The sequence below is a fragment of the Corvus hawaiiensis genome, chromosome 5 (genome assembly GCF_020740725.1).
Source record: "Corvus hawaiiensis isolate bCorHaw1 chromosome 5, bCorHaw1.pri.cur, whole genome shotgun sequence".
NCBI classification, from domain to species: domain Eukaryota; kingdom Metazoa; phylum Chordata; class Aves; order Passeriformes; family Corvidae; genus Corvus; species Corvus hawaiiensis.
Window position 1 is genome coordinate 1042432 of NC_063217.1, and position 22684 is coordinate 1065115.

The 22684-nt window shown below is 61.6% G+C and overlaps 1 protein-coding gene across 2 annotated transcripts in view; it reads right to left on the reverse strand.

Annotated features, from left to right (window-relative positions):
* The window catches only part of ADAM33 (ADAM metallopeptidase domain 33), a 29463-nt gene extending 10159 nt beyond the window's left edge, over positions 1 to 19304 (reverse strand). For both annotated transcript variants that reach the window (XM_048304782.1, XM_048304781.1), the window contains exons 1-13: positions 19172 to 19304; positions 16486 to 16568; positions 9688 to 9764; positions 7301 to 7376; positions 6802 to 6878; positions 6050 to 6236; positions 5127 to 5192; positions 4965 to 5036; positions 4194 to 4360; positions 4011 to 4095; positions 3224 to 3366; positions 1349 to 1526; positions 776 to 865 (exon numbers count right to left, since the gene is read on the reverse strand). In XM_048304782.1, coding sequence (XP_048160739.1) covers positions 776 to 865; positions 1349 to 1526; positions 3224 to 3366; positions 4011 to 4095; positions 4194 to 4360; positions 4965 to 5036; positions 5127 to 5192; positions 6050 to 6236; positions 6802 to 6878; positions 7301 to 7376; positions 9688 to 9764; positions 16486 to 16568; positions 19172 to 19289 — 1419 coding nt within the window. In that variant the 5' untranslated portion in view covers positions 19290 to 19304. The remainder of the gene's footprint in view (positions 1 to 775; positions 866 to 1348; positions 1527 to 3223; positions 3367 to 4010; positions 4096 to 4193; positions 4361 to 4964; positions 5037 to 5126; positions 5193 to 6049; positions 6237 to 6801; positions 6879 to 7300; positions 7377 to 9687; positions 9765 to 16485; positions 16569 to 19171) is intronic.
* Between the last annotated feature and the right edge of the window lie 3380 nt (positions 19305 to 22684).

The following is a 22684-nucleotide window of genomic DNA, read 5'->3' on the forward strand; positions in this document are numbered from 1 at the left end:
CTGAATCAGCTGCAGAGCAAATACCATCAGCAGAAGCAAAGAGGGAGAAATATAGCTCCCTGCTCGCTCAATTCCCTGCAGTTAGAAGCCTTCAAATGAGACAGACGACCAGAGATGTTTACAGGAAGGTAGCTGAGCTGAGAGAGATGTTTATTTCTCCAGCCGCATGGCCGGAGCTCTGCCGAGGAACTGTCCCAGTCACGGGACCAAGGGTCCTTCTGCCCGCGCAGGGGACACAAACCAACCCATGGGAACGAGGCTGAGCAGGGGCAGGGAAGCCCCGTGTCTGTGCCCTCAGGGCCCCTCTCCCAGGGCTACACGGCGGGGGAGGGACCCCAACAGGGCCTGGAGGGGCAGAACAAGGGAATGGCTTCCCAGTGCCAGAGGGCAGGGGTGGATGGGATATTGGGAAGGAATTGTTCTCTGTGAGGGTGGGCAGGCCCTGGCACAGGGTGCCCAGAGCAGCTGTGGCTGCCCCTGGATCCCTGGCAGTGTCCAAGGCCAGGCTGGACATTGGGGCTGGGAGCAGCCTGGGACAGTGGGAGGTGTCCCTGCCATGGCAGGGGTGGCACTGGATGGGCTTTGAGGTCCCTTCCCACACAGCCCATTCCATGATTCTCCTGCAGACACAAGGTCACACATTAACCCTCCTCCTCCTCGGGCACAGGGAGTGACCTTATGGACCAGCAGCACTGGAGTCCCAAGGGAATGGTGGGGCCAGGTCTCCACCTCATCCCATGGGCACGGGGAGGGCAGGGCAGGGCGGGGGTCTCACCTTGCAGTTGTGGCAGCAGTCGCCGTGGGCACACTGGGCCCCCTCCTTGAGCGTGCAGTTGTGAGCGTTGCAGCAGGGGTTGGTGCATTCCTGTGTGGAGAGAGGACAGCTCCATGGGCAGTGCTTCCATCCCTTCCCCAGCACTGCCCCCAGCCCCTTCTCCACCCATCACAGCATTGCCCTTCTCATCCCGCCAGCAGGGAAACTGAGGCACGGAGGGGATGAGGAAGAACTGGGCACTTAAGGGAAAGGTCAAGGAGAAAGTCAGGACTGGGATAAATGGATTCAGGAAGGTGGGACTGGGAAGAGCCCTTGGGATGGAGTCCCTGTGACTGCAAACCCTTCCCTTGGAAACCCCCTGTGCAGGAGTTCCTCAGCTGAGCTGGGCTGCAGAGCTGTGCAGGAGGGGCCCACCTGCACCCCGACCTCCCAGGGGGGGCTCACTCCGTACCCCCACCTCCCAGGGGGGCTCACTCTGCACCCCCACCTCCCAGGGGGGGCTCACTCCGTACCCCCACCTCCCAGGGGGGCTCACTCTGCACCCCCACCTCCCAGGGGGGGCTCACTCCGTACCTCCACCTCCCCACAGTCACAGTCCTCGCCCTCCTCCCGGAAGCCGTTGCCGCATTTCCGTCCCACCACCAGGTCCTTGGTGTCGGGCAGGTTGAAGAGGCACATTCCCCCTCCCTTCTGGAAGTAGCTCTCCAGCTGCCTCTTGCTGCAGGAGCTGAACACGCGAGGGAAGGGGTGGCTGTGTGGGGACAGAGCGGGACAGGTGGGGAGAGGGGGCAGCAGGGCCAGGAGAAGGTGGAAAATCGGTCAGACCTGGGAATTTGGGACGTGGACAAACCGGCACAAACCCTGCCAAGAGCAGATTCCCCATGGCTCAGTGAGCCCAGGAACATCTCCCACCCCAGCTGGCACAGCCAGACCAACAACCAGGGGACACCACTGAACCCAAAATCCTCAGGAATGGGATGGGGGCAGGCAGAGCCCCTGTCCATCGCCCCTGGAACGTCAACCCCCCTGCACGGAACCTCCTGAGCCTGGAACCCCCTGGTGTGAGCCCCACCCTGCAGAGCCTGAGCTCAGCGCTGGTGCAGGTGTCACCTCTGCCCTGGGACACTGCAGCCCCCCCGAGCCCCCACAGGCAGGTGCCCCCTCCGGCAGGGACCCTCTGCTCCCCACAGCTCAAACCTCAAGCCTTCCTGTTCTCACTCAATCGGGACAGGAAACACCCACCTGGGCTGCTGAAACACCCCCCGGCTGAGATGGGTGAAATAATTTAAAATTAAAGAAATATGGATAAAAAAACCAAAAAGGACCCAGGGAGCTGCAAAAAATAAAATAGTCGGAGCCTACAATATGTAAGGAGCTGAAGAACAGGAGAAGCACTCATTTTCTACAGAAGCTCTGAGCAAGATTCTTCTCTAATTTCACAGTTTGTGGGGTTTTGGTGGTTTAAGAAGAAGGAAGCATTTCCTCCTTCTTAGAAAAGGTTTCATTTCCTCTTAACACTGAAAAATAAGTTTATTTTAATATCAGGACATCTCATTCTCGAGATGATACAGAGGACATTTTATAACAGAGGTTTTGAAGTCTCTTGAGCTGGAGGGAAACCTGTAAGTGCCTGCAGGTCACTGAGGCTGAGCAAGCCAATGTACCCTATATATATTTTTATATACTCATTTAATGTGCAAATAGGGACGGGCTGAACACAGCCAAAAATGTGCTTTTCCCCACCACAATCTGCCCAGGCAGAGGTTAAATCCTGTGGGATTGACACCAGGGTCTGGCAGCCCTGAGGGCCAGGAGGGAACAGCCCGGGAACACCCTGAAACCACAACTGGGGTCCCACTGCTCTTTCCTAATTGGAAGAGCAGGTGGCTTCAAAAAAAGGGAATAAACAGCTGCTCCTCAGTAGTGCAGGGATATCCGGGATGAGCGTATCGTCAGGAGAGGGAGAAGGAGTTTGGAAAGGAAACTGGCGCCAACCAGATGGATTATGAAGCCCATCCAGTGCCCCCCCATCCATGGCAGGGACACCTCCCACCATCTCAGGTGGATCCAAGCCCCAGTGTCCAGCCTGGCCTTGGACACTGCCAGGGATCCAGGGGCAGCTTTGGGCAGCCTGTGCCAGGGCCTCCCCACCCTCCCAGCCAGGAATTCCCACTGGGAAGCCATTCCCTGCCTCCTGGCCCTCCAGGCCTTGGCCCCAGTCCCTCTGCAGCTCTCCTGGAGCCCCTTTAGGCCCTGCAAGGGGCTCGCAGCTCTCCCTGGCTCCTTCCCTTCTCCAGGGGAACACTCCCAGCACTCCCAGCCTGATCCAGCGCAGAGGTGACAACATTCCTTGCTCACTCCCAGCCCACCCAGCACCCACAGCCTGCTGGGGGCTTTGGGGACACATCCAGGGCGTTGGGAACACATCCCAGGGCCAGCACCACTCACCCCGTGGCTGCTGCCATGACACAGCCGCCCTGCTCCGGGGTGGCCTCCACGCAGCAGCCCTTGGTGTCGTGGACCATCCCGAAGTTGTGGCCGATCTCGTGGGCCATGGTGGCGGCGGCTCCGATGGGCTGCTCCGCGTGGTCCTGCACCGCGAGGGGAGGGGTCAGCACAGCCACCATGAGCAAGGGACGGGCTGATCCCACAGCCGGGAATGGGGCTGGGCCCACGGAGGGACCACACACCCCGGGATGCAGCTGGATCCCAAGGGAGGAGGGGCTGGAGGAAGGTTCATGGCAGCAGTGGGGCTTGGTTGGCTGAAATTGGCTCTGGGGAAGCTCTTTGGCTGGAGCCAACTGCTTAAAACTCAGGGCACATCCCAAAAACCAGAAACCTGGGTGCCCCCACCACCCCACCCAGGGATCACAGGTGACCAGGGCCACCATGGAGGAGGAGAAGTTGTCTGGGCAGGGATCCAGAGAAATCCAGAGAGCACAAGCAGGGCTCAGGCAGGGTCTCCTCATGAGGGACAGCAGCATGGAGTGCTGCACTTCATGGAGTGCACAGGAGATCCCAACGCTGCTGCCAGCTGGGAGCTGGGGCTGGACCTGGGCTGGGAGACCTTGAACAGCCCCTTCTCACCCCCCTTTGTACCTGGCCAACACCTGAGGGGGTCAGGAGCCACCAGCACCACCCCTCACCCTCAGGCTGCACCCCAGCCCCAGGGGGCTGCTCCTCCAACCCCATGGAGAACTCCCCCAGGCCGGTGGGGACCCCCAGCCCCCCTTACCACGCTGACCCCTCCGGAGTTATCAGCGCTGCACATCCCCTCCAGCGGAGCCATGCCGATGGTGGTGCCCCCGAAGGTCTTCCCTCTGCCCGGGCAGGAGAACAGGCGCAGTTCAGCACCGGGGGGGTTGGAGTGCCCAGCCCCGCTGGGAGCCCCGCCCGGTGTCCCCAGCCCAGGGCTCACGTCAGCAGCTGGGCATTGTCGTGCTTCTTGCGCGCCCTCAGCGACTTCTTCCACTGCAGGAAGGCCCAGAGCGTGGCGTTGGCGTCGCTGCTCACGGCGCACTGGTCCCGCTCCGTCCACACCTCCAGCCCGATCAGGGCCACCTTGATGTTCAGCAGCCTGTAAAACTGCAGCAGGGGACAGGTGGAGGGCGTGGGGATTGGAATTCCCTGGACATCCTCCATCCCTGGTGTGGCGTTGCAGCTGGTGGGTCTCCGTGTTTCCCTCCAGCTGTGTGACTCCAGGATACACCTGTCCCAAACCCACCTGCAAGCACGGGCTCCACAGGCACAGGTGTGGGCACAGGAGCCAGTCAGGGTGGCACGGTGACGTTCAGTGACAACACATCAGTGTGTCCCTTCTCTGCCAAAGAGGCTGGCACTATCCCAGGCAGGAGCCAGTGAATGCTTCCCTGCTGAGCTCAGCCCACGGGTGACAGAGCCCTTCCCACCATCGCTCAGAGAACTCCTCAATTCCTTGATGGGTGGCCAAGCCCTGGCACAGCCGCCCAGCAGAGGGGTGGAGTTCCCAGCCCTGAAGGGATTTAAAGTTGCGTGGATGTGGCACTTGGGGACAGGGTCAGTGGTGGCCTTGGCAGTGCTGGGGAATGGTTGGACTCGAAGGACTTAGAGATCTTTTCCAACATTAACAATTCCGTAACTCTGTGATTCCTTGCCCGGTGACACGGGGACAGTCCCTGAGGGTCACACAAGGGCCTGGCAGGTCCCTCACCTTGTCTACGTAGTTTGCAATCTCCACGATGCGCTGCTTGGTGTGGCCCAGGTTGAGGTTCTGGTTCCTGTACTGGAGAGAGGTGAGGATGGGGAAGGGTCACAGGGAAAATCCGGGATGGAGGCAGAGAGGGACCCTGGTTTTCTGCCCCCCAGCACTCACCAGGGTGTGATCAGCAACGATGAAGAGCTCCATGTACTTCATGGTCCTCCAGGCATCTCTCTTGGCCTGCAGGCAGACACAGGGCTCAGCAAAGAGGGGCAGCCCTCAGCTCTGGGACCCTCCAGACACCACAGAGCTGCTCAGGAGGGACAGCTGAGAGGGGAAACTGAGGCATGAGGTGACAAGGAACATTTGGGTGGCTCCAAATGACCTCACGTCATGTCCCACACTGTAGGACACAGCACCGGGACCCAACCCACGCGTCCTCTCTTTGGGGTCTCCTGCCCAAACTCCAGCCAGGCAAGCCACCCACACAGACCCTCCCACCCCACCTGCCTGCACAGCCCCGCCCAGCTGCCGGGAACATGGGAGCTGTCAGCGGTGCCAAGAGCCCCTCATGGCCCTCTGCCTGTCCCCAGACAGATCCCATGAGGATTTACCTGGGTGGATTTACCTGGGTGGATTTACCCAGGTGGATTTATCCTGGGTGAATTTACCTGGGTGGATTTACCCATGAGGATTTACCCTGAGTGGATTTACCTGTGAGGATTTACCCAGGTGAATTTACCTGGGTGGATTTACCCATGAGGATTTACCCTGAGTGGATTTACCTGTGAGGATTTACCCAGGTGAATTTACCTGGGTGGATTTACCCATGAGGATTTACCCGTGAGGATTTACCTGGGTGGATTTACCTGTGAGGATTTACCCAGGTGGATTTATCCTGGGTGGATTTACCTGGGTGGATTTACCCGTGAGGATTTACCCGTGAGGATTTACCCTGAGTGGATTTATCCTGGGTGGATTTACCCAGGTGGATTTATCCATGAGGATTTACCCGTGAGGATTTACCCAGGTGGATTTATCCTGGGTGGATTTACCCAGGTGGATTTATCCATGAGGATTTACCCGTGAGGATTTACCCGTGGGTGCTGTGGCTGGAAGAGCTGGGCAATGCCACCGATGGCGCTCCCGAGGTCATGGCCATGCCCACAGGTGCCCCTGGGCACGGGCAGGTGCTCTGCTCGGTGGATGAGGTGCAGACCTGGCTCAGGGCTCCCCAGGGGTCTCAGGTAGTAGCTGGTGTTGCTGCTGAGCACGATGAGGCCCCTGGAAACAGGAACAGCCCCGATGGCTCCTGTGGTGCTCCCGCTCTGGCTCCCCCAGCCCCTGAGGCCCCACAAGCTCATGGCACGTCAGCCTGGTCCATACCCGAGTGGGAGCAGGGACAAGAGTTGGGGATTTCTGCCCACACAGCCCCAGGGGCAAACAAACCCTCGCCACCAAAACTTCCCCAGGTCAGAGCACAGGAACAAAGCCCAGCCTGGGACACCCCGCTCTGGGTGCAGGGACTTGCCCCCTCCAGGGATACAATTCCTGGGAGTAAGCTCATGCTGCCAGAAATATGGACTCTGCCCCAGCCTGCCCAGTGCTGGGGCTGGGTGAAGGATGGGAGAAGGAAGAAGGACAAGATGGGAGTGATGGGAAAATCAGCCAGGGCAAGCATTTGGAGCGGCGCTTGCAGGAGCATTGGTGCTGCTCCAGGTGGTCCCGAAGGGGATCCCTGCAGGGAGAAGGAGCAGTGGATCCATCCCCCCCTTTGCCAGCTCCACAACCCCCCGACCCGGCATTCCTCCAATCCTGATTCCCCCATACCCTGCCCCTTCCCCCATACCGTATTCCCGAGCAGGTGCTGAGCACGACCCAGGAGCCGCCGTGGCCGCGGACGTGGCCGTGGTAGTGACAGTGCTCCTGGAGGGAGACAGTGGAGGCCTTCCTTCGAGGGCTGGGGGCAACAATCCCCGTGCGCTGATCCCAGAAAAGCAACCCTTTTCCATTTCCCCCTTTCCATTTCCCCTTTTCCCAGCCAGGCAGGCGCTGTCCCCTGCACCGGGAGCGGGAGGAGCCAGAAGCCGGAGTTCGGCCCGGGACGCAGCCCAGCGCCCAGCGCGGCGCTGGAAGGCTGACAGGAGGCCAGTGGGGGACATCGGGAGGGCCGGGTGCTGCCTGTGTTTGTGTCCCGAGGTGCTGTCCCGGGGCCAAGAGCCGCAGGAGCCGCGTGCTGCCGCATTCCTGCTGCCACGGGCGCCGGGGATGCTGCCAGGGAAACGCTTTGGCTCCGTCCCGAGTGCCAAAACCCCCCGAGACACAGAGGTGAGCGTCCCCGCACCCACCGTGTGGTTCGGGGTCACCGTCACGGGCTGTCCGTCCTCGCTGTAGTGCGTCTCCGTGTAGCCCGGAGCCAACAGCCTGCGGGGGGAGAGCGGGGTGAGCAGCCGGGAGCTGCTCCAGGGCTCCCGGCACTGGGACACACCGAACCTCTGAGCCTGAACCCGGCGGAGCCATCCCCATGTCCCCCTGAGCTCCCCCGGCACCCGGCGGAGCCATCCCCGTGTCCCCCTGAGCTCTCCCAGCACCCGGCGGAGCCATCCCCGTGTCCCCCTGAGCTCCCCCGGCACCCGGCTGAGCCATCCCCGTGTCCCCCTGAGCTCCCCCGGCACCCGGCTGAGCCATCCCCGTGTCCCCCCAGCACCCCCAAACCAGCTGAGCCATCCCCGTGTCCCCGTCCTGTCCCCCTTGCAGAGCTCCAGGCCCGAGCTGGCACCGCTGTGACCCTGCACTGGCCAGGTCTGTGTGACCTTGCCCAGATTCCAGGGTGATGGGCATCCCACTGGCAGCCTGCAGCCCCGTGGGGATGGCAGGTCCCGGTGGGGATGGCAGATCCCAGTGGGGATGGCAGGTCTGGATGGGGCTGGCAGGTGCCGGTGGGGATGGCAGGTCCCCGTGGAAGGGCAGCACCCTGCAGGGCACTCAGTCATCCCGAGAAGAACAAGGAGGGCCAGGTTTTGCCCTGCTCTCAGTTTAGATCTCAGTTTTGGGGGTTTGGCCCCGTCCCAAAGGTTTAATTCTGCAGAGGAAGAACATAAAGCAGCAGCACTCCCAGAACAGCCCCCCCGCCTCTCGCTTTCTATTTCGCAGCAGTTTGGCCCCAGAAATGTCACTGTGGGCACGTCTGTGGCTTCGCAGCCCGCCTGTGAGCGGGTGCCTGGCACCAGCGATTCCAGTCACAGCTCAGACCGGAGAGAGCCGCTCTGTCTGGTTCCTGGCAGGGGACACGTGGGTGGCTGGCAAGGCAAGGGCCTGGCCAGAGTGGGGACACAGGGACAGCGTGGGGACAGGGATGGACAGGTGGGCTGTGGACACAGGAAAGCCAAATCCTCCTGCCATGCCCAGGGAACCGGAGCTGGGGTGGCTGAGCCGGGCACATCCCAGGCTGACCCAGGACTCAGTCCAGGGGGATGTCCCCTCCAGGCAGGGCAGAGGCCCTGGGGAAGGGAGGGCAGGATGAGCCTTCTCCTCCAGCACGGGGGGAGGAAAACACTCCCAGGACACTTCTGGAGAGTGAGCAGATCTCCCAGAGCCAGGAAAAAGAACATTCGAGGTCTAGCCCGGCCTCACTGGCCCATGAGGCCATTGAGGGCTGAGGCAGCAGCTTGGATGTCCCCACGGTGTCCCCACACTGTCCCTGCAGCCAGTCTTGGGTGCCCTGGGTGCCACGGACTGCTCTGGGTGCTCAGGTCCCTTTTGTGCCACTGTCCCCTCAGCTCACCCAGAGCTCACCCTCCTGCCCTGCCCTGCCCACCCAGAGCAGGGCCCACCCAGGCACAGAGCCCCCAGGGCTGCTCCTCACGCTCCTGCCCCCCTCCAGCAGGCAAAGGGGCACTGAGCCAGAACGAGGGTCAGGAGAGGACACTCCGACACTTCCAGGCCCAGAGCACCAGCCGGACACAGGGCTGAGCTTTGCTCCTCAGCTTTCTACCCCCACTACCAACCCCCACTGCCCACAGCCCTAAAATGTGCACAGGAACCCCCAGTTCCCCTTCCTGCACACCAGAAGCTCCCCTGCGGTCACTGGGGGCCCTGGGGGACACCGTGGTGGCTGGGTCTGTACCCCAACAGCAGCAGGAAGGGGATTCTGCCAGGCCCAGCCTCCCACAGCTGCTGGTGAGAGGCAGAAGTGGAAGCAGAGCCTCATCCTGCAGGGATCAGCTCTGCCCTGCTCACCACAGGGACACAAACCCACCAAGGGACAGAGCACCGGGGCTGCCCCACCCCTGGCAGTGCCCAAGGCCAGGCTGGACGGGGCTTGGAGCACCCTGGGACAGTGGAAGGTGTCCCTGCCATGGCAGGGGTGGCGCTGGATCTTCAAGGTCCCTTCCAACCCAAATCACCCTGGGATTCTGGGATTCTGTGGAAGCCACGAGGTCTCAGGCAGAGGGACAAGGAGGGCAGGGCAGGGCACAAGTGTGGTCCTTGCCCCAGGGCAGGCCAGGCTGGGCGAGTGGCACAGGGGAGAGAGGCTGCTGCCACCTGCACCCAAACTGAACCAGAGCCCAGAAAGAGGCGACCAAGGCAGCAAAAGGAGCAGTTCAGCCCAAATGCAGCCACATTGGGCTGTCCCTTCCCCTGCTGGACAGGGTGGCCAGGACACTGCCAGTCCAAGTGGGAGCCTGGCAGGGATCCCCAGTGTCCCCTCCCCAGCCCCAGCCCCGACACTCACTGGTTCCTCTCCAGCACCAGCACGAGCTCTTTGCCCTCGGCCGTCACAGCCACCTCAGCCCGGGCAGGTGCCGGCACCTGCAAGGAAAGGAGGGAATGGGGTTAGGAAAGATCCCTGTCCCCAGCACCTTCCCTGCTCCCAGCTCCGGGGGCATCCCAGCCTCTCCTCCCCAGGTCTGCTCCACCTACTGCACCCCTGCCATGAGCCGTGGAAGGTGATTTCCCTGAATTCCCAGCCCAGCAGGGATAATGGAGGATTTACCCTGAGGTTCAGGGATGAGGCAGCAAATCTCAGCTCTGCTGGCAGCTTCCCCAGGGAAAGGCAGCAAGGGACAGCCAGGAGGGACCCGGGATGGGGAGCAGCACCAGGAGCATCCTGAGCAGGGTCTCTGTGTGCTCCATCCCATGGAGCCTCAGCCCTGGGAGGGTCGGTGCCCATGTGCACCTCTGGGGGGGATGGAAATAACCACCAACCCCCGGGCACCGGATAAGGGCTGCTAAAAATACCCCAAAATACCGGGCAGAGAAAGGAAACAGTGACTCAGCTTCCCCAGGATGCCAGTGGTTTTACTCATTCCCTCTCTTTGGAGGGTGTTAAATGGGAAGCTGACTTTAGATCCACAGCAGCACGGCCCAGCTGCCCGTGACAGGATGGGCTGGAGCCCAAAGTGCTGCCCTTCCCTGTGTCCCCACATCCCGTCCCCAGCGCTGGGGACACTGAAAGCATCGCCCTGCCTGATGTCCATGGCCTGGACTCTCCCTGATGTGTCCCTCGGTCCCTCCCCGTCCATGAAGGACGCAGGGAGCCCAGCAGGCTGCCAGCCCTGGGGATCGCCGCGGGACCCCATCACCTGGCCATGGCCCTGGAGGGACAGGGGACAGGAAGGAGCCGTCCCCGCAAGGGCCCGGCTTTGGCTGCTCTTGGCATCACAGGGCTCTGCAGCTGGAACACGAGGAATGCAGCAGGGAGGGGGCAGAGCTGGGTGATTCACACTCGGGATGAAGCAGAGGTTAAATCTGCTTCCCGCTAATTCCTGTGGAGCTGGCTGCGCTGTTGCTGCTTCTGCAACCCAGCCCCCCCAGCCCTGGGTATTGGGGAGACCAGGGGACCCCCGGCCTGGCAGCCTCAGGGGACCCTCACCCTCAGTTAAGGGCAGCTTCACGGGACGAAGCCCTTTGGGGTGTGGAGCAGCTGGACACCAGCGCTGCTGCGGCCGGGCTGTGGGGTTTGTGTTCCCGGGATGGCTGTTCCTGCACCTCCACCCCACAGTGAGCTCCAGTGCCACCCCACAAAGCTGCTCAGACATCATGGGATGGTTGTGGCTCCAAGGAGCCCCCGGGGCTGGGTCCTACGGCCCCAATTCCAGAGGACAGGGAGGTGCCGCTCCCTCCAGCGCGGGATGCGGGGCTGGAGCCGGGATGCGGAGCTGGAGCCGGGATGTGGGGCTGGAGCCGGGATGCGGGGATGGAACCGGGATGCGGGGATGGAGCCGGGGCTGGAGCCGGGCTGGCTGAGCCCTCTCCACCTCCCGCTCCGTCTGCCCAGCTCCAGAAAAGGCGAGCAGACGCAGCGCTCTAAGAACACAGCCCCGGAGCAGAGAGGGGCGAGGCCCCGGCTCCGGCAGCTCCCCGAGTCCCCCCGGCTCGGCGCGGCCGCAGCGGGGCCCCGGTGCCCCGGCCCGGCTGGGGGGGCCCTGCGGAGCCAGGAGGAGCCGGGCAGGGGCTCCATCCCCTCCTCCGGCGGCGCTGGGAACGGGCGGTATTTTTGGAACACGATCTTGTACAAACATCGCTCCCTGGCCAAACATGGTCTGTACATTTTTCTTGCCGTTTCCCTCCTTTCCCCCCTCTTGCCCTCCCTTTTTCTCTCCCCGTCTCTGATCTCCCCAACACCCGCTCCCCGCAGCCCTCTCCTCCTCCTCCCCGAGTCCCGGCCGGCTCCTTCCCGGTTTAGAATTCCCCAGCAATTACTCCCTGCCTCGCCTTGAGGGCCGGTGCTGGCAAAATTCTCTTTCCCAGCTGCCGTCTTAAAGGGACACATGCATGTCCAGGGTTATCCCGGCGCTCTCAGCTCCCATCCCATCTCCCGGGCTGCCAAGGGCTGGAAAACAAACGGCTGCCGCTGGGATGTGTGTCCCCTCCCTGTGAGGGGATGTGCCACAAGCTCTCCTCTTCCCCGTGCCTCAGTTTCCCCTGAGAGCTCCTGGAGGGGCAGTGGCAAGAAGGGGATGGATCCTGGTTCCAGCTCGGATGGGCCCAGCTCAGCTCCTGGAGGGACCAGTAGCAGTAAAAGCAGGGAAAGGGGAATTCGAAGAGCACTTGTGCTGGGCAGGACTCTGAGGCCAGGCAAGGTGATGGCATTAATTAAACACTGCTCGTTTTGCCTGCATTCATTGAACACTGCTTGTTCTGCCTCGAGCCTGGCAGGGAGCTGGGGCCCCAAGAGCTCCTGCCAAGGTGCCGCACACCAGAAATGAGCCGGGATCAGCTTCTTCTTGGACTCCAGCGTCCTCCTGGGTTCAGCGTCTTCCCAGGCTCCAGCATCATCCTGGATTCCAGAACATTCCCACCTCCAGCATCATCCAAAACTCCAATATCATCCCAGGCTTCAGCACCATCCTGGGCTCTACCATTGTCTCAGGCTCCAGCATCATCCCAGACTCCAGCATAATCCTGTGCTCCAGCATCATCCCAAGCTCCAGTATCATCCCAGGGTCCAATATCATCCTGGGCTCCAGCATAATCCCAAAACCCAGTGTAATCCCTGACTTCAATATCGTCCTGCTCCAACATCATCCCAGGCTCCAATATAATCCCATGTTTCAGCATTTTCCCAGGCTCCAGCAACATTCCAAGATCCAGCATCCTCCTGGGCTCCACCATCACCCCAGGCTCCAGAGTCCTCCTGGGTCCCAGCAATCCTCACAGACTCCGATAAAATCCTGGGCTCCAGCACCTTCCCAGGCTCCAGCACCTTCCCAGGCTCCTGTTGCTCCCTGACCCCCTTTCCCCAGCACCCACAAACAGAATGCCCCAGCATAGCCAGTCCCACCGGGGCTGGGCTGGGAGAGGCTGGAATTGTGGAATTGCAGCTGGGATGACTCTGCCCTGGCCGGGCCCCAGCCTGTGACTGGCCCGGGAGCCCTCCAGGTCCAGCTCAAGTCTGGTTTTATTTTTCACTCCATCCATCAGAAAAACCTCAGCGCTGTTTGCAGAGGGCCAAGGGCGTTGAGCTGCTCTTCCCTGTTTCCCCACAGCTCCCGGCCATGCTCCTCATCCAGGCTCCCTCCATCCCTGCTGGGAAGCTCCCGCTCCAGGAGAGCGGCTCGCCCAGGAGCGGGCTCAGGGAGCACCGAGTTCCTTGGGAAATCACCGGTGAAGCCGAGTCCCAAAGCCCCACTCAGCTCACGGCCTGGCCAACTCTCAGGCAGCTCCCACGAGTTCCTAAGGGAGCTCCCAGAGCCTGGATGTGACGGGGAGGACAGGCATGGAAGTTAGCAGGAGATGCTCCGTGGAGGATTTGGTGATGGCATTTGCAGCTGGAGCAGCTCGGCTGCGCCAGGGCCTCCCCAGGCAGCTGGATCCCGGCAGCACTGAGGCTTTGAGGAACACAGCTCGGGATTGCATCACTTGGCCAAGACCTCATGGACGAGCCTCTCGCGCCGGCTGCTCGATGGAAAAGCATCCCGGGGAGTCAGGGAAGCAGGGCAGCCCAGGCCCTGGAGGCAGAGGCAGGATTTGGGTTGGTTCAAAACAAGGCTGGCAGGGTTTGCTCAGTCTGGCCACACCTCGCAAAGGGAGAGGGGCTCCCTGCAGGGAGCAGGGCAGGGAGGTGCTTCGGCACCTGCGGCACATCCCGAACCGCGGGCAGCCTGTTCCTGCCCTCCCCTCCCTTCCTGCTCCGGGGCAGGGCCGGGACCTCCCCGCGGTGTGCAGAGATCCCCGGGATCGGGGTGTCCCACCCTGACCCGGCAGCACGGGATGCTCCAGCTCTGCATCCCCGTTCAGCGGGGAGGAGGACGGGAATGGCCACCCCCAAGACAGGAAGCCAGGGGCTGCTCCAGGGACCTCATGGACGAGCCCGAGGTGTGAGGGGAACAGTGGATGGACAGAAGCTCCATCGATGCCAAGGGGTGTCCCTGCACACAGACGGGATGCCAGGGAGACCCACAGGGAAGTTGAGGAGCTCCTGTGCCTGGGACTCCTCAGCCCTCAAGATCCCAGAAAGGTTTGGAATGGAAGGGACCCTCAAGAGCATCTCATTCCACCCCTGCCATGGGCAGGGACAGCTCCCACTGTCCCAGGCTGCTCCCAGCCCCAATGTCCAGCCTGGCCTGGGACCCTCCCAGGGATCCAGGGGCAGCCCCAGCTGCTCTGGGCACCCTGTGCCAGGGGCTCCCCACCCTCATGGGGAACAATTCCTTCCCAATCTCCCATCCATCCCTGCCCTCTGGCAGTGGGAAGCCATTGCAGCAAGAAACCACACCTGGAAGAAAGCAATTCCAAAGGGAAAGGAAAGGCAGGGAACACCACGGGCTGAGCAGGCTCCCGGGGTGGGGACAGGGCACTCCCGTCCCTCAGGGCTGGATGCCCAGGTCAGAATGCCGGGTGCAACCCCTATTTCCATCTCTGAAGGGCTGGAAAAGCCCCGGGTCAGCTCCGGCAGCCTTTGCTCCACATCCCGGGGCAGGAGGGGCAGGACGTGGGGCAGGAGGAGCAGGATGTGGGGCAGGAGGAGCAGGATGTGGGGGAGGATGCGGGGCAGGGTCCCACCGCAGGCTGTGGTGGCAAGGGAGCTGTTTGCAGTCAGGGTCCCCACGACCTCCTCCCGGCCTCTCCCGAATCACTTCCATGTGTGCCGGGAGCCCGGGGAGCTCAGCCCGAACAATGGGACGGAGGAGGGTGCAGGAAGGCAGGGCCGGCCCACCCAGCGCTGCCAGCCCCCACACGATGGCACCGCAGGGCCACCGCCACCCTCCTCCTGCTGGCCCGGCCTCGCTGCTGGGGGACAAGGAGACACGGGGATGTCCCCAGGGACCATGGGACACCCCCAGCATCCCGCAGCATCCCAGTGCTGCACGAGGAGCAGCCCCAGGGCAGGGGTGGAGGAGCCTGGGGGGTCACCACACTTGAACCCATCATTCCATGGGCTGGAATGTTGTCTCCTGGCAGGGCGGGCTGCTGGCATTCCCACAGACGAGTTTATTTCCAGGATCTTTGCTGGAGGGCAGGAGCAGACAGGGTGGGGGTGGAACGGATTAAATCTATCCATAAATATGAACGCCAGCAGTACCAGGGCAAAAAGGGCCAGTGTGGGGCTCTGTCCCATCCCTTGCCCGGTTGCCCCCATCCTTCCCCCACAAACCTCCCCGCTCCCCGCACCGACCACGCCCCTCTCCCCTCCTTCCCCTGCCCCAGGAACAGGAGGCTCCTTGTTCCAGGCTGGCTGGAGCTGGAGGCAGAGCAGATGCCAGGAAATACGGCGGGACCTGCCCAGCCACCCCAGCCCCGGAGTCCCCCCGTGGCTCCCGAAATCCCCCGAAATCCCCCAGCTGCGATTTGCACCCCCAGCACCGTCTGGGGCACCGGTGTGTGGCAGGAGCCGAAATAAACCTCCCCTGCCACGTGTTCCCCATCTCAAGCGGCTTCCAGGTTAAATACAGACGAGTTCGGGGCTGCCCGGCAGGGAGGGGACATTTCTCCAGGCCGACCGCAGCACCCACATGGGCTCTTCCAGCTCCTGCAGGAGCAGCCAGCCCAGATTCCCCTGGAAAAGGCACCGGAGGGGCCAGGGCAGCACAAACCCCTCTCCCAGGCACAGCCGGCCCCGCCTCGGGCGTCTCGTGCCTGGAGCGAGGAGGGCTCACCTGGACCATCTCGGGTGAGATGCCACCAGAGTCCCCGCCCAGCAGGGTCTTCTCAGCTCAGCTCAAAGCAGAGCAGCTCCTCAGAGCCGCCTACAACTGTGCTGGGAAGGGACTGGATGTGCCCAAAGGAGCCCCCAGCCCCTCCCGGCCGAGGGGCAGCTGCGGCTCTGGCTGAGCCCAGAGCTGGGCAAGGGGCTAAAGCCCGGCCAGGGTGGCCACAGGCACCTCACCCAGGGATGTGAGACAGTGGGGGTGGCAGGGAGGGGGTGACATCTGGGAAGGGATGCCCTCTGCTCCTTGCAGGCCTCTGCCCAAGGCCACTGCTCCCAAATCCAGCAGCGCTTTCCCTTAGCCGGTCCTGCTCTCCTGGCCAAACCAGGAGCTGACAGACCACCTCCAGCTCCTCTCTCCAAGCTCCCCAGCTCCCTTCACTCACCCTGCAGCTCCTGGCAGTCCTGGCCAGCAGTCATTCCTGCCCAGCAGTCATTAACACCGTGTTAATTAACTCACTACTGCATCCTCTGCTTTCCCTGTTCATCACCTGCGTACGGTGGCGGATCCTGAACCTCCACACCCTGCTCATGGATCCTGACTCTCCACACTCTGCTCATGGATCCTGAACCTCCACACTCTGCTCATGGATCCTGCAAACTCCACACCCTGCTCATGGATCCTGACCCTCCACACTCTGCTCATGGATCCTGAACCTCCACACTCTGCTCATGGATCCTGCAAACTCCACACCCTGCTCATGGATCCTGACCCTCCACACTCTGCTCATGGATCCTGACCCTCCACATGCTCCTCATGGATCCTGACCCTCTGCATCTCGCTCACGGATCCTGTAAACTCAGTGCCGCCATCCTCATCCCACCAGGAAGACCTCCAGGCAGAGGAGGGAGGGAGGGAGGAGGGAGCAGCTCTGCCCTTACCTGTTCCTCCAGGCTGACGGCTCTGCGGACACGGCCTCCCAGGAGCCAGTGTGGGGTCACTCGTTCTCCTTGGGGCGGTGGCCCTGGGGAAGAGAAGACCTGGTGAACAGACCCTGCGAGACCTCGAGAGCTGGAGCTCCTCCACAGCCACACCAGAGGGAACTTGGGAAGGGACAGAGCTGAGGACCAACATCCAGAGCCTCCTCTCAGGTGTTTCTGGGGATGGACACCAGCATGAAGCCAAAGCATCACGCCCTCCCCAGCCCAGTCCCTCATCGCTGGCTCAGCCTTAATCCTGGAAGGCTCCCAAGAGCGTTGCTCCCACCCAGGTCCCAAAACTGTGGCCTAAATCCCCTGGAACCCACCCTGGAGAAGCAGCTGGCACGTGAGAGTTGTGGCTGCCCCTGGATCCCTGGCAGTGCCCAAGGCCAGGCTGGACATTGGGGCTCAGAGCAGCCTGGGACAGTGGGAGGTGTCCCTGCCATGGCCGGGGTGGCTCTGGATGGGCTTTGAGCTCCCTGCTAACCCAAACCTCTCCATGACTCTGTGATTTGTGGGACAGGGAGGTGCGGTTCCATCACCCCAAATGCAGCCATGCTCTGCAGCCGGAGCTGGGCTGCAGCAGGAGCAGGAGCAGAGGAGCTGGAAGGGCTGTGGCACGTCAGGGTTTGTCTGAGCCATCCCAGCCCCCCGGGCAGCGCAGCACAAGCCATTCCTTGGCTCAATCCAAGGCAGACAGACTTTCTAAGATTATTTTTTTCCTAAACAATGTGGCTGGGTTTGACTGCAGCACAGGGAGCAGCCACTGATGACTTAAGCCTGGATGACAACAGAACAAAAAATTAAAATCTGAAGTTGCTGCAGACAGGGATTGAGGCTGAACAAAAATGTCAAGGGTTGGGCCACCTCGCCAAGCCAAATGTTGTCAGGGGGAAAGCTTGGATGGAGTTATCTTCCCCAACGAAATTATTTACTCAGGGAGTGGAATAACAGGGCTCAGGGCTTTATGATTTTATAGGCTTGTTTGGGTTCCTCGTGCTGCGACCCAGGGGCTGGGCTTGAGGGAAGATGAAGTTATTGAAAAGACAAAAGAAGAGAAAAGGTGGAGTTCTGGGCTGGGAATCGCTGCTGGAGTTTGATGGGATCAGGTCACCCTGCCCGGCCACCTCTGTCCCCCGGGAGCGCCCGGCGCTATCGCCCCAAGGTATTTAATCAGTGCCATTAAATATAGCCCGGAATCAGATTCCAGGAATAACTGCAGATAAGGGGTGGCACCACCCCAGCTTCCTTCTCCTCACCTCCTCCGAAAGCAGCAGCCAGGCCCTCCAAGCCCAGCCACACACCAGCCCCATTTTCCGTGGGGAAACTGAGGCACGGGTTCAGCCTCGCTGGGGGAGCAGCTCCGGTGGGGTTTGGTGCCCTCCCATTACAGAGCACAGGAAAAAACCCCACTATTTTTAATTCCCAAAGGGAGGAGGGCAGGGAGCTGCTGCCTGTCCCGGTCCCAGCTCTCTCCCACGCCGGCTGGGGAGAGGATGGGACACGAGGGGCGGCCACTGCTGGGATTGCTGGGCTGGGCTTTGGGCCACATCCCAAAAATCCCCCAGTTAGGAGATTTAAGTGATGAGATTTAAGTTAAGATACTTTAAATTTCCCACTGCTTTGTCTATAGTTTTTGCTGGGAATCTGAGAGACGGAGCATGAGACGGGGCCTCAATCTTACTCAAATAAACCCAAATGTAGCACAGAAGGGGTTTCCCACACCCCCCTTCCCTTGATTTCCTGGAAAACACTCATCCCCAGCCCTTTTTGGGAATGTTGCGGGGAACAGCGCTGCTTTGGCGTTTGGGATGTTGGCAGCCCGAGTTGTGGGGCTGGGGGGGAAGCCCGAAGGAGCCCTGCAGAGCCCGGAGTCCCGCCGGAGCAGGCAGCTTTCCCTTCTCCTCTCTTTATCCAAACAGAGCTTTGGCTCCCACCGCCCTCCCTGTTCCCCTCCCAGCTGCACAGCTCTCTTGGAGCTGCTGGAAAACTTCTCTTAGCAGCAGCCGAGAACCCGGCAAAGCTCGCAAGCGAAAAAATAATAACAAAAAATGTGTTTTGGGCGGAGGAACATCAGCCCTGACTTCTCGGAGGGGCTGGGGAAGGAAATCGGGATGAGGAAGATGGGACAGGCGGCCGAAGTGAAACTGGCACCCCCCTCTCCTCCTCCGGCTCCCATTTAAAAAGTGACAGGAACCTCTGGAGAAAATCGTGGATTTCCTCACCAACCGAACGAGCCGCGTTTCACGCTCAAACCCGCACGGCAGCACAACCCCGAGCTCCCTCCTTCCCGAGAGCCACGGCCGGGAGCTGGCACGGGATGGGCACGGGATGGGCACGGGATGGGGGCTCTGAGCCGGCGGAGTTCTGGGGGGTGAGAGCCGGCCCCGTCCCTGTGCCGGGGGTGCCCGATCCCACCCCATGCCCTCCCATCCCAACGGGACCCTGCGGAGCCGCAGCGCCGAGCGCGGGGTCTGGGGGCACCGGGGGGAGCGAGCGCTGCCCGGAGCCCCATCCCCAATCCCATCCCCATCCCCAATCCCATCCCCATCCCATACCCTCCCGATCCCATCCCCATCCCCAATCCCATCCCCATCCCATCCTCTCCCGATCCCATCCCCACCCCCGCGCCCCCAGCCCCCCTTACCTGCCGGCCCCGCCCGGCCCCGCGGGGGGAGCCCCAGCAGGACCCCCAGGAGGGCGAGGCGGAGCCCCCAGCCCTTGGCCGAGCCCCGGCGGGGCCCGGGGGGGCCCGGCCCGGCCATGCCGCCGCTCCCGGGCTGTCACCGCCCCGACTCGGCGCCTCCGGCCCGACCTCCTCCTCTTTATGCCGCCGGGTCCCTCCCCCGCCGCGGAGCCCGAGCGCGGCCGGCCCGGCCGGGGGGCGGCGGGGAGGGGGCGGCTTTGTTCGCCCTTATTTACTGCTGTGTTTCTTGGCCCGGCACGGCCGCTTAATGAGAACCAGACCCGCGGCTCGCCGGCTCCCAGGCTCCCCCCGCCCGCCGCGGCTCCGTCTGTCCGTCCGTCCATCCCTCATCCATCCACCCGTCCGTCCATCCATCCATCCCTCATCCGTCCATCCATCTGTCCGTCCCTCATCCATCCATCCATCCATCTGTCCGTCCCTCATCCATCCATCCATCCATCATCCATCATCCATCCATCCATCCATCCCCACCGCCAGTTCCCTCACCCCTCCTGCCAGAGGAAAGCCGGGGGGTTCCCCACAGGCTGCCTGTACAAGGAGAGGGGGGGGAAAGTGATTAAAGCAATTAAATAACTCTGCATATCCCAGTGGAGACACCTGTGTGACCCTCAATCCACTCCACAGTTGTTATTATTAATATTAATTACATTGATTATGACATTCATATTTATAATGTTATATATAATATTAATAAATAATATTAATGCAATCAATCACAGAATCCCAGAATGGTTTGGGTTGGAGGGACCTTAAAGCTCAACTCATCCCACCCCATCCATGGGCAGGGACACCTCCCACTATCCCAGGCTGCTCCAAGCCCCAGTGTCCAACCTGGCCTGGGACACTTCCAGGGATGGCTTTTATGGACATCATCAACCCAAACCCATCAGTGCAGGAACAGCGAGTGTGGGATGAGAGAGTGTTCACTCCTGCACACACTCCCAGCCCCTTGGGGTGCTTCCCTGGGGTCACCCAACTCTCCCTCCCACAGTCAGGGCAAGGATTCATCAATAGTTATTAAAATCCCAATAATAGTATCGATTAACAGTAGTAATTAAAGCTTTGTAAATGATTTTATGCTGGAAATGGGGACAGCTTCCAGGCCCCCTACCCAGAGTGCTCTGGGGACCTGTGGCCCGAGGTGACATTTGGGAACAGGAAGGCACAGGGGACTTTTCTGGGGTTTCCCGGCACAAAAGGCGAATTGAAAGAGCGCAGCCGTGGCAGCAGCAGAGTCAGAGCCCTCCTGGCCCCGAACACGTTGGGATCCTGTTACTGGGGCCCTCAGGTGCAGCCCACAGATGCAAACATCTGGATGGAGGTGAAGCCTTCCCCAGCACCTCCAAGCCCCCACCAGCCTCCAGCATCCCCCAGGTGGGTCAGAGGCACTCAGCAGCTCCTCCTGTCACCTCCAGCTCTCCCCAGGCACCTTTAGGAAGCATTTAGGGAGAAATTCTTCCCTGGGAAGGTGGGCAGGCCCTGGCACAGGGTGCCCAGAGCAGCTGTGGCTGCCCCTGGATCCCTGGCAGTGTCCAAGGCCAGGATGGACACTGGGGCTGGGAGCCACTAGGACAGTGGGAAGTGTCCCTGCCCGTGGATGGGGTGGCACTGGATGGGATTCCATGAACTCCTGCCCTTTCTGCGTTACTCTCTCAGCACAGCACAGGTCTCCCTGAAGCTGAAACTCACCCTGCAGGTTCTGCCGTCTCCACGAGAGGACAAATGCTCCAAAACCCAGTTCCTCCAAAGAGGATCCCTGTGGAAGCATGGTGGAAACCCACGGCGGGGTTCAGTGGAGCAGCTGGGAATGAGCAGCCTGGCACACAACCGGGAGAGATTCCAGGGCAGGACGGGCTCGCAGCCATCAGGAAACCATCACGGGCCAGAGGGACAGCAGAGCCTGGCAAGGGCTTTCCGAGGAAGGGCAGCCGGGGGCCAGGGCTGGCGTGGAGCAGGAGCCACGGGGAGCCCTGGGCAGGGGGCAGGACCCGGTGTCCCCCCGCAGCCACCACAAAGCGTGGCCTCGCTGTCACTCCATGGAATGGACATTTCTCCTCATTCCCCCTCTTCCTCAGTCAGGCAGAAGTGCTTCCCACTGGGAACGTGAGCAGGGCTGTGGAACGGGAAGCCCCTGGCCCTGCCCGGGCTGGGAGCAGCAGCTGGAGGCTGTGCAGAGCCTACAAAAGGCCCTTTTGTGGGCAGGAACAGGCGCTGTCCCCTCTCACCCTCCACGGGCTGGCAGCTGAGCCCCAGCCCGGGATTCCAGAGCGAGCCTGGGGCAGCACGTGGGGAGCGGGGCCGGGGATCACTCAGAGCCCTGGAGTCCCAGCCAAGGAGAGGCCCTGGGCGTGTGTTTGCGGGGGGTTCTCACCCCCCAGGCGCTCCCTGTCCCAGGCACACGGGAACAGGAGCACGGGAAGGTGGCCCTGGGCAGCCACAGCTTGGGGCTTCATCAGCTCAAACTCCATCACCCTTACCCTGGCACAGGCCCTCCTGCCAAGGACACCACCAGGAGTGACACAAGCACGGAATCTCAGGATCATTGGGGTTGGGAAAGAGCTCCAGGATCATCGAGTCCAAGCTGTGCCCAGTCCCCACTTTGTCCCCAGCCCAGAGCACTGAGTGCCACATCCAGGCCTTCCTTGGCCACCTCCAGGGGCGGAGCTTCCAAACCTCCCTGGGCAGTCCCTGCCAAGGCCTGACCACCCTTTCCATGAGGAAATTTTCCCAATATTCAACTAGGCCCTCCCGGCCCAGCCTGAGGCCGTTCCCTCTCCTCCTGTCCCTGTTCCCTGCCAGCAGAGCCCGACCCCCCCGGCTGCCCCCTCCTGTCAGGGACTTGTGCAGAGCCACAAGGTCCCCCCTGAGCCTCCTTTGCTCCAGGCTCAGCCCCTTTCCCAGCTCCCTCAGGAATTCTCCAGCCCCTTCCCAGCTCCCTCAGGAATTCTCCAGCCCCTTCCCAGCTCCGTTCCCTTCCCAGACACGTTGCCCTTCTCCAGTCAAACATCTCTGTGCTGCTCATACAAACGTGTGCCCTGACAGACCCAAACGAAGGCTCCTCAGAGCCGATGTCCCATCGCTGCCATCCCAGTGACAGCTCAGCCACAGGAACTCGACTCCTCAGCCGTGTCCTCTCCTCCCCGTCCAGCCCGGTCAGGCCCAGGGCTCTTCCCTGTCCGGAGGAAGGTCAGGGCTGGCTACTCAGCACATGAGTCACGGGGCCCTGGCCGGAGCCAGGAGCCAGCCAGGACAGTTCATGGGACGTTCCGAATCCATCTCAGGTGGGGGAGCAGCACAGCCTGGGGAGAACAACGTGGAATCTCTTTGGCATCGCCGAGTTGGAAGGAGCTTCTGCTGAAGCAGCAGGGCTCTGCTGAAGCAGCACATGGGTACATGAATAAAATTGGATTAGATTAAAAATCCCCTTTTTCCCTAGGAAGACTCTCACGAGTG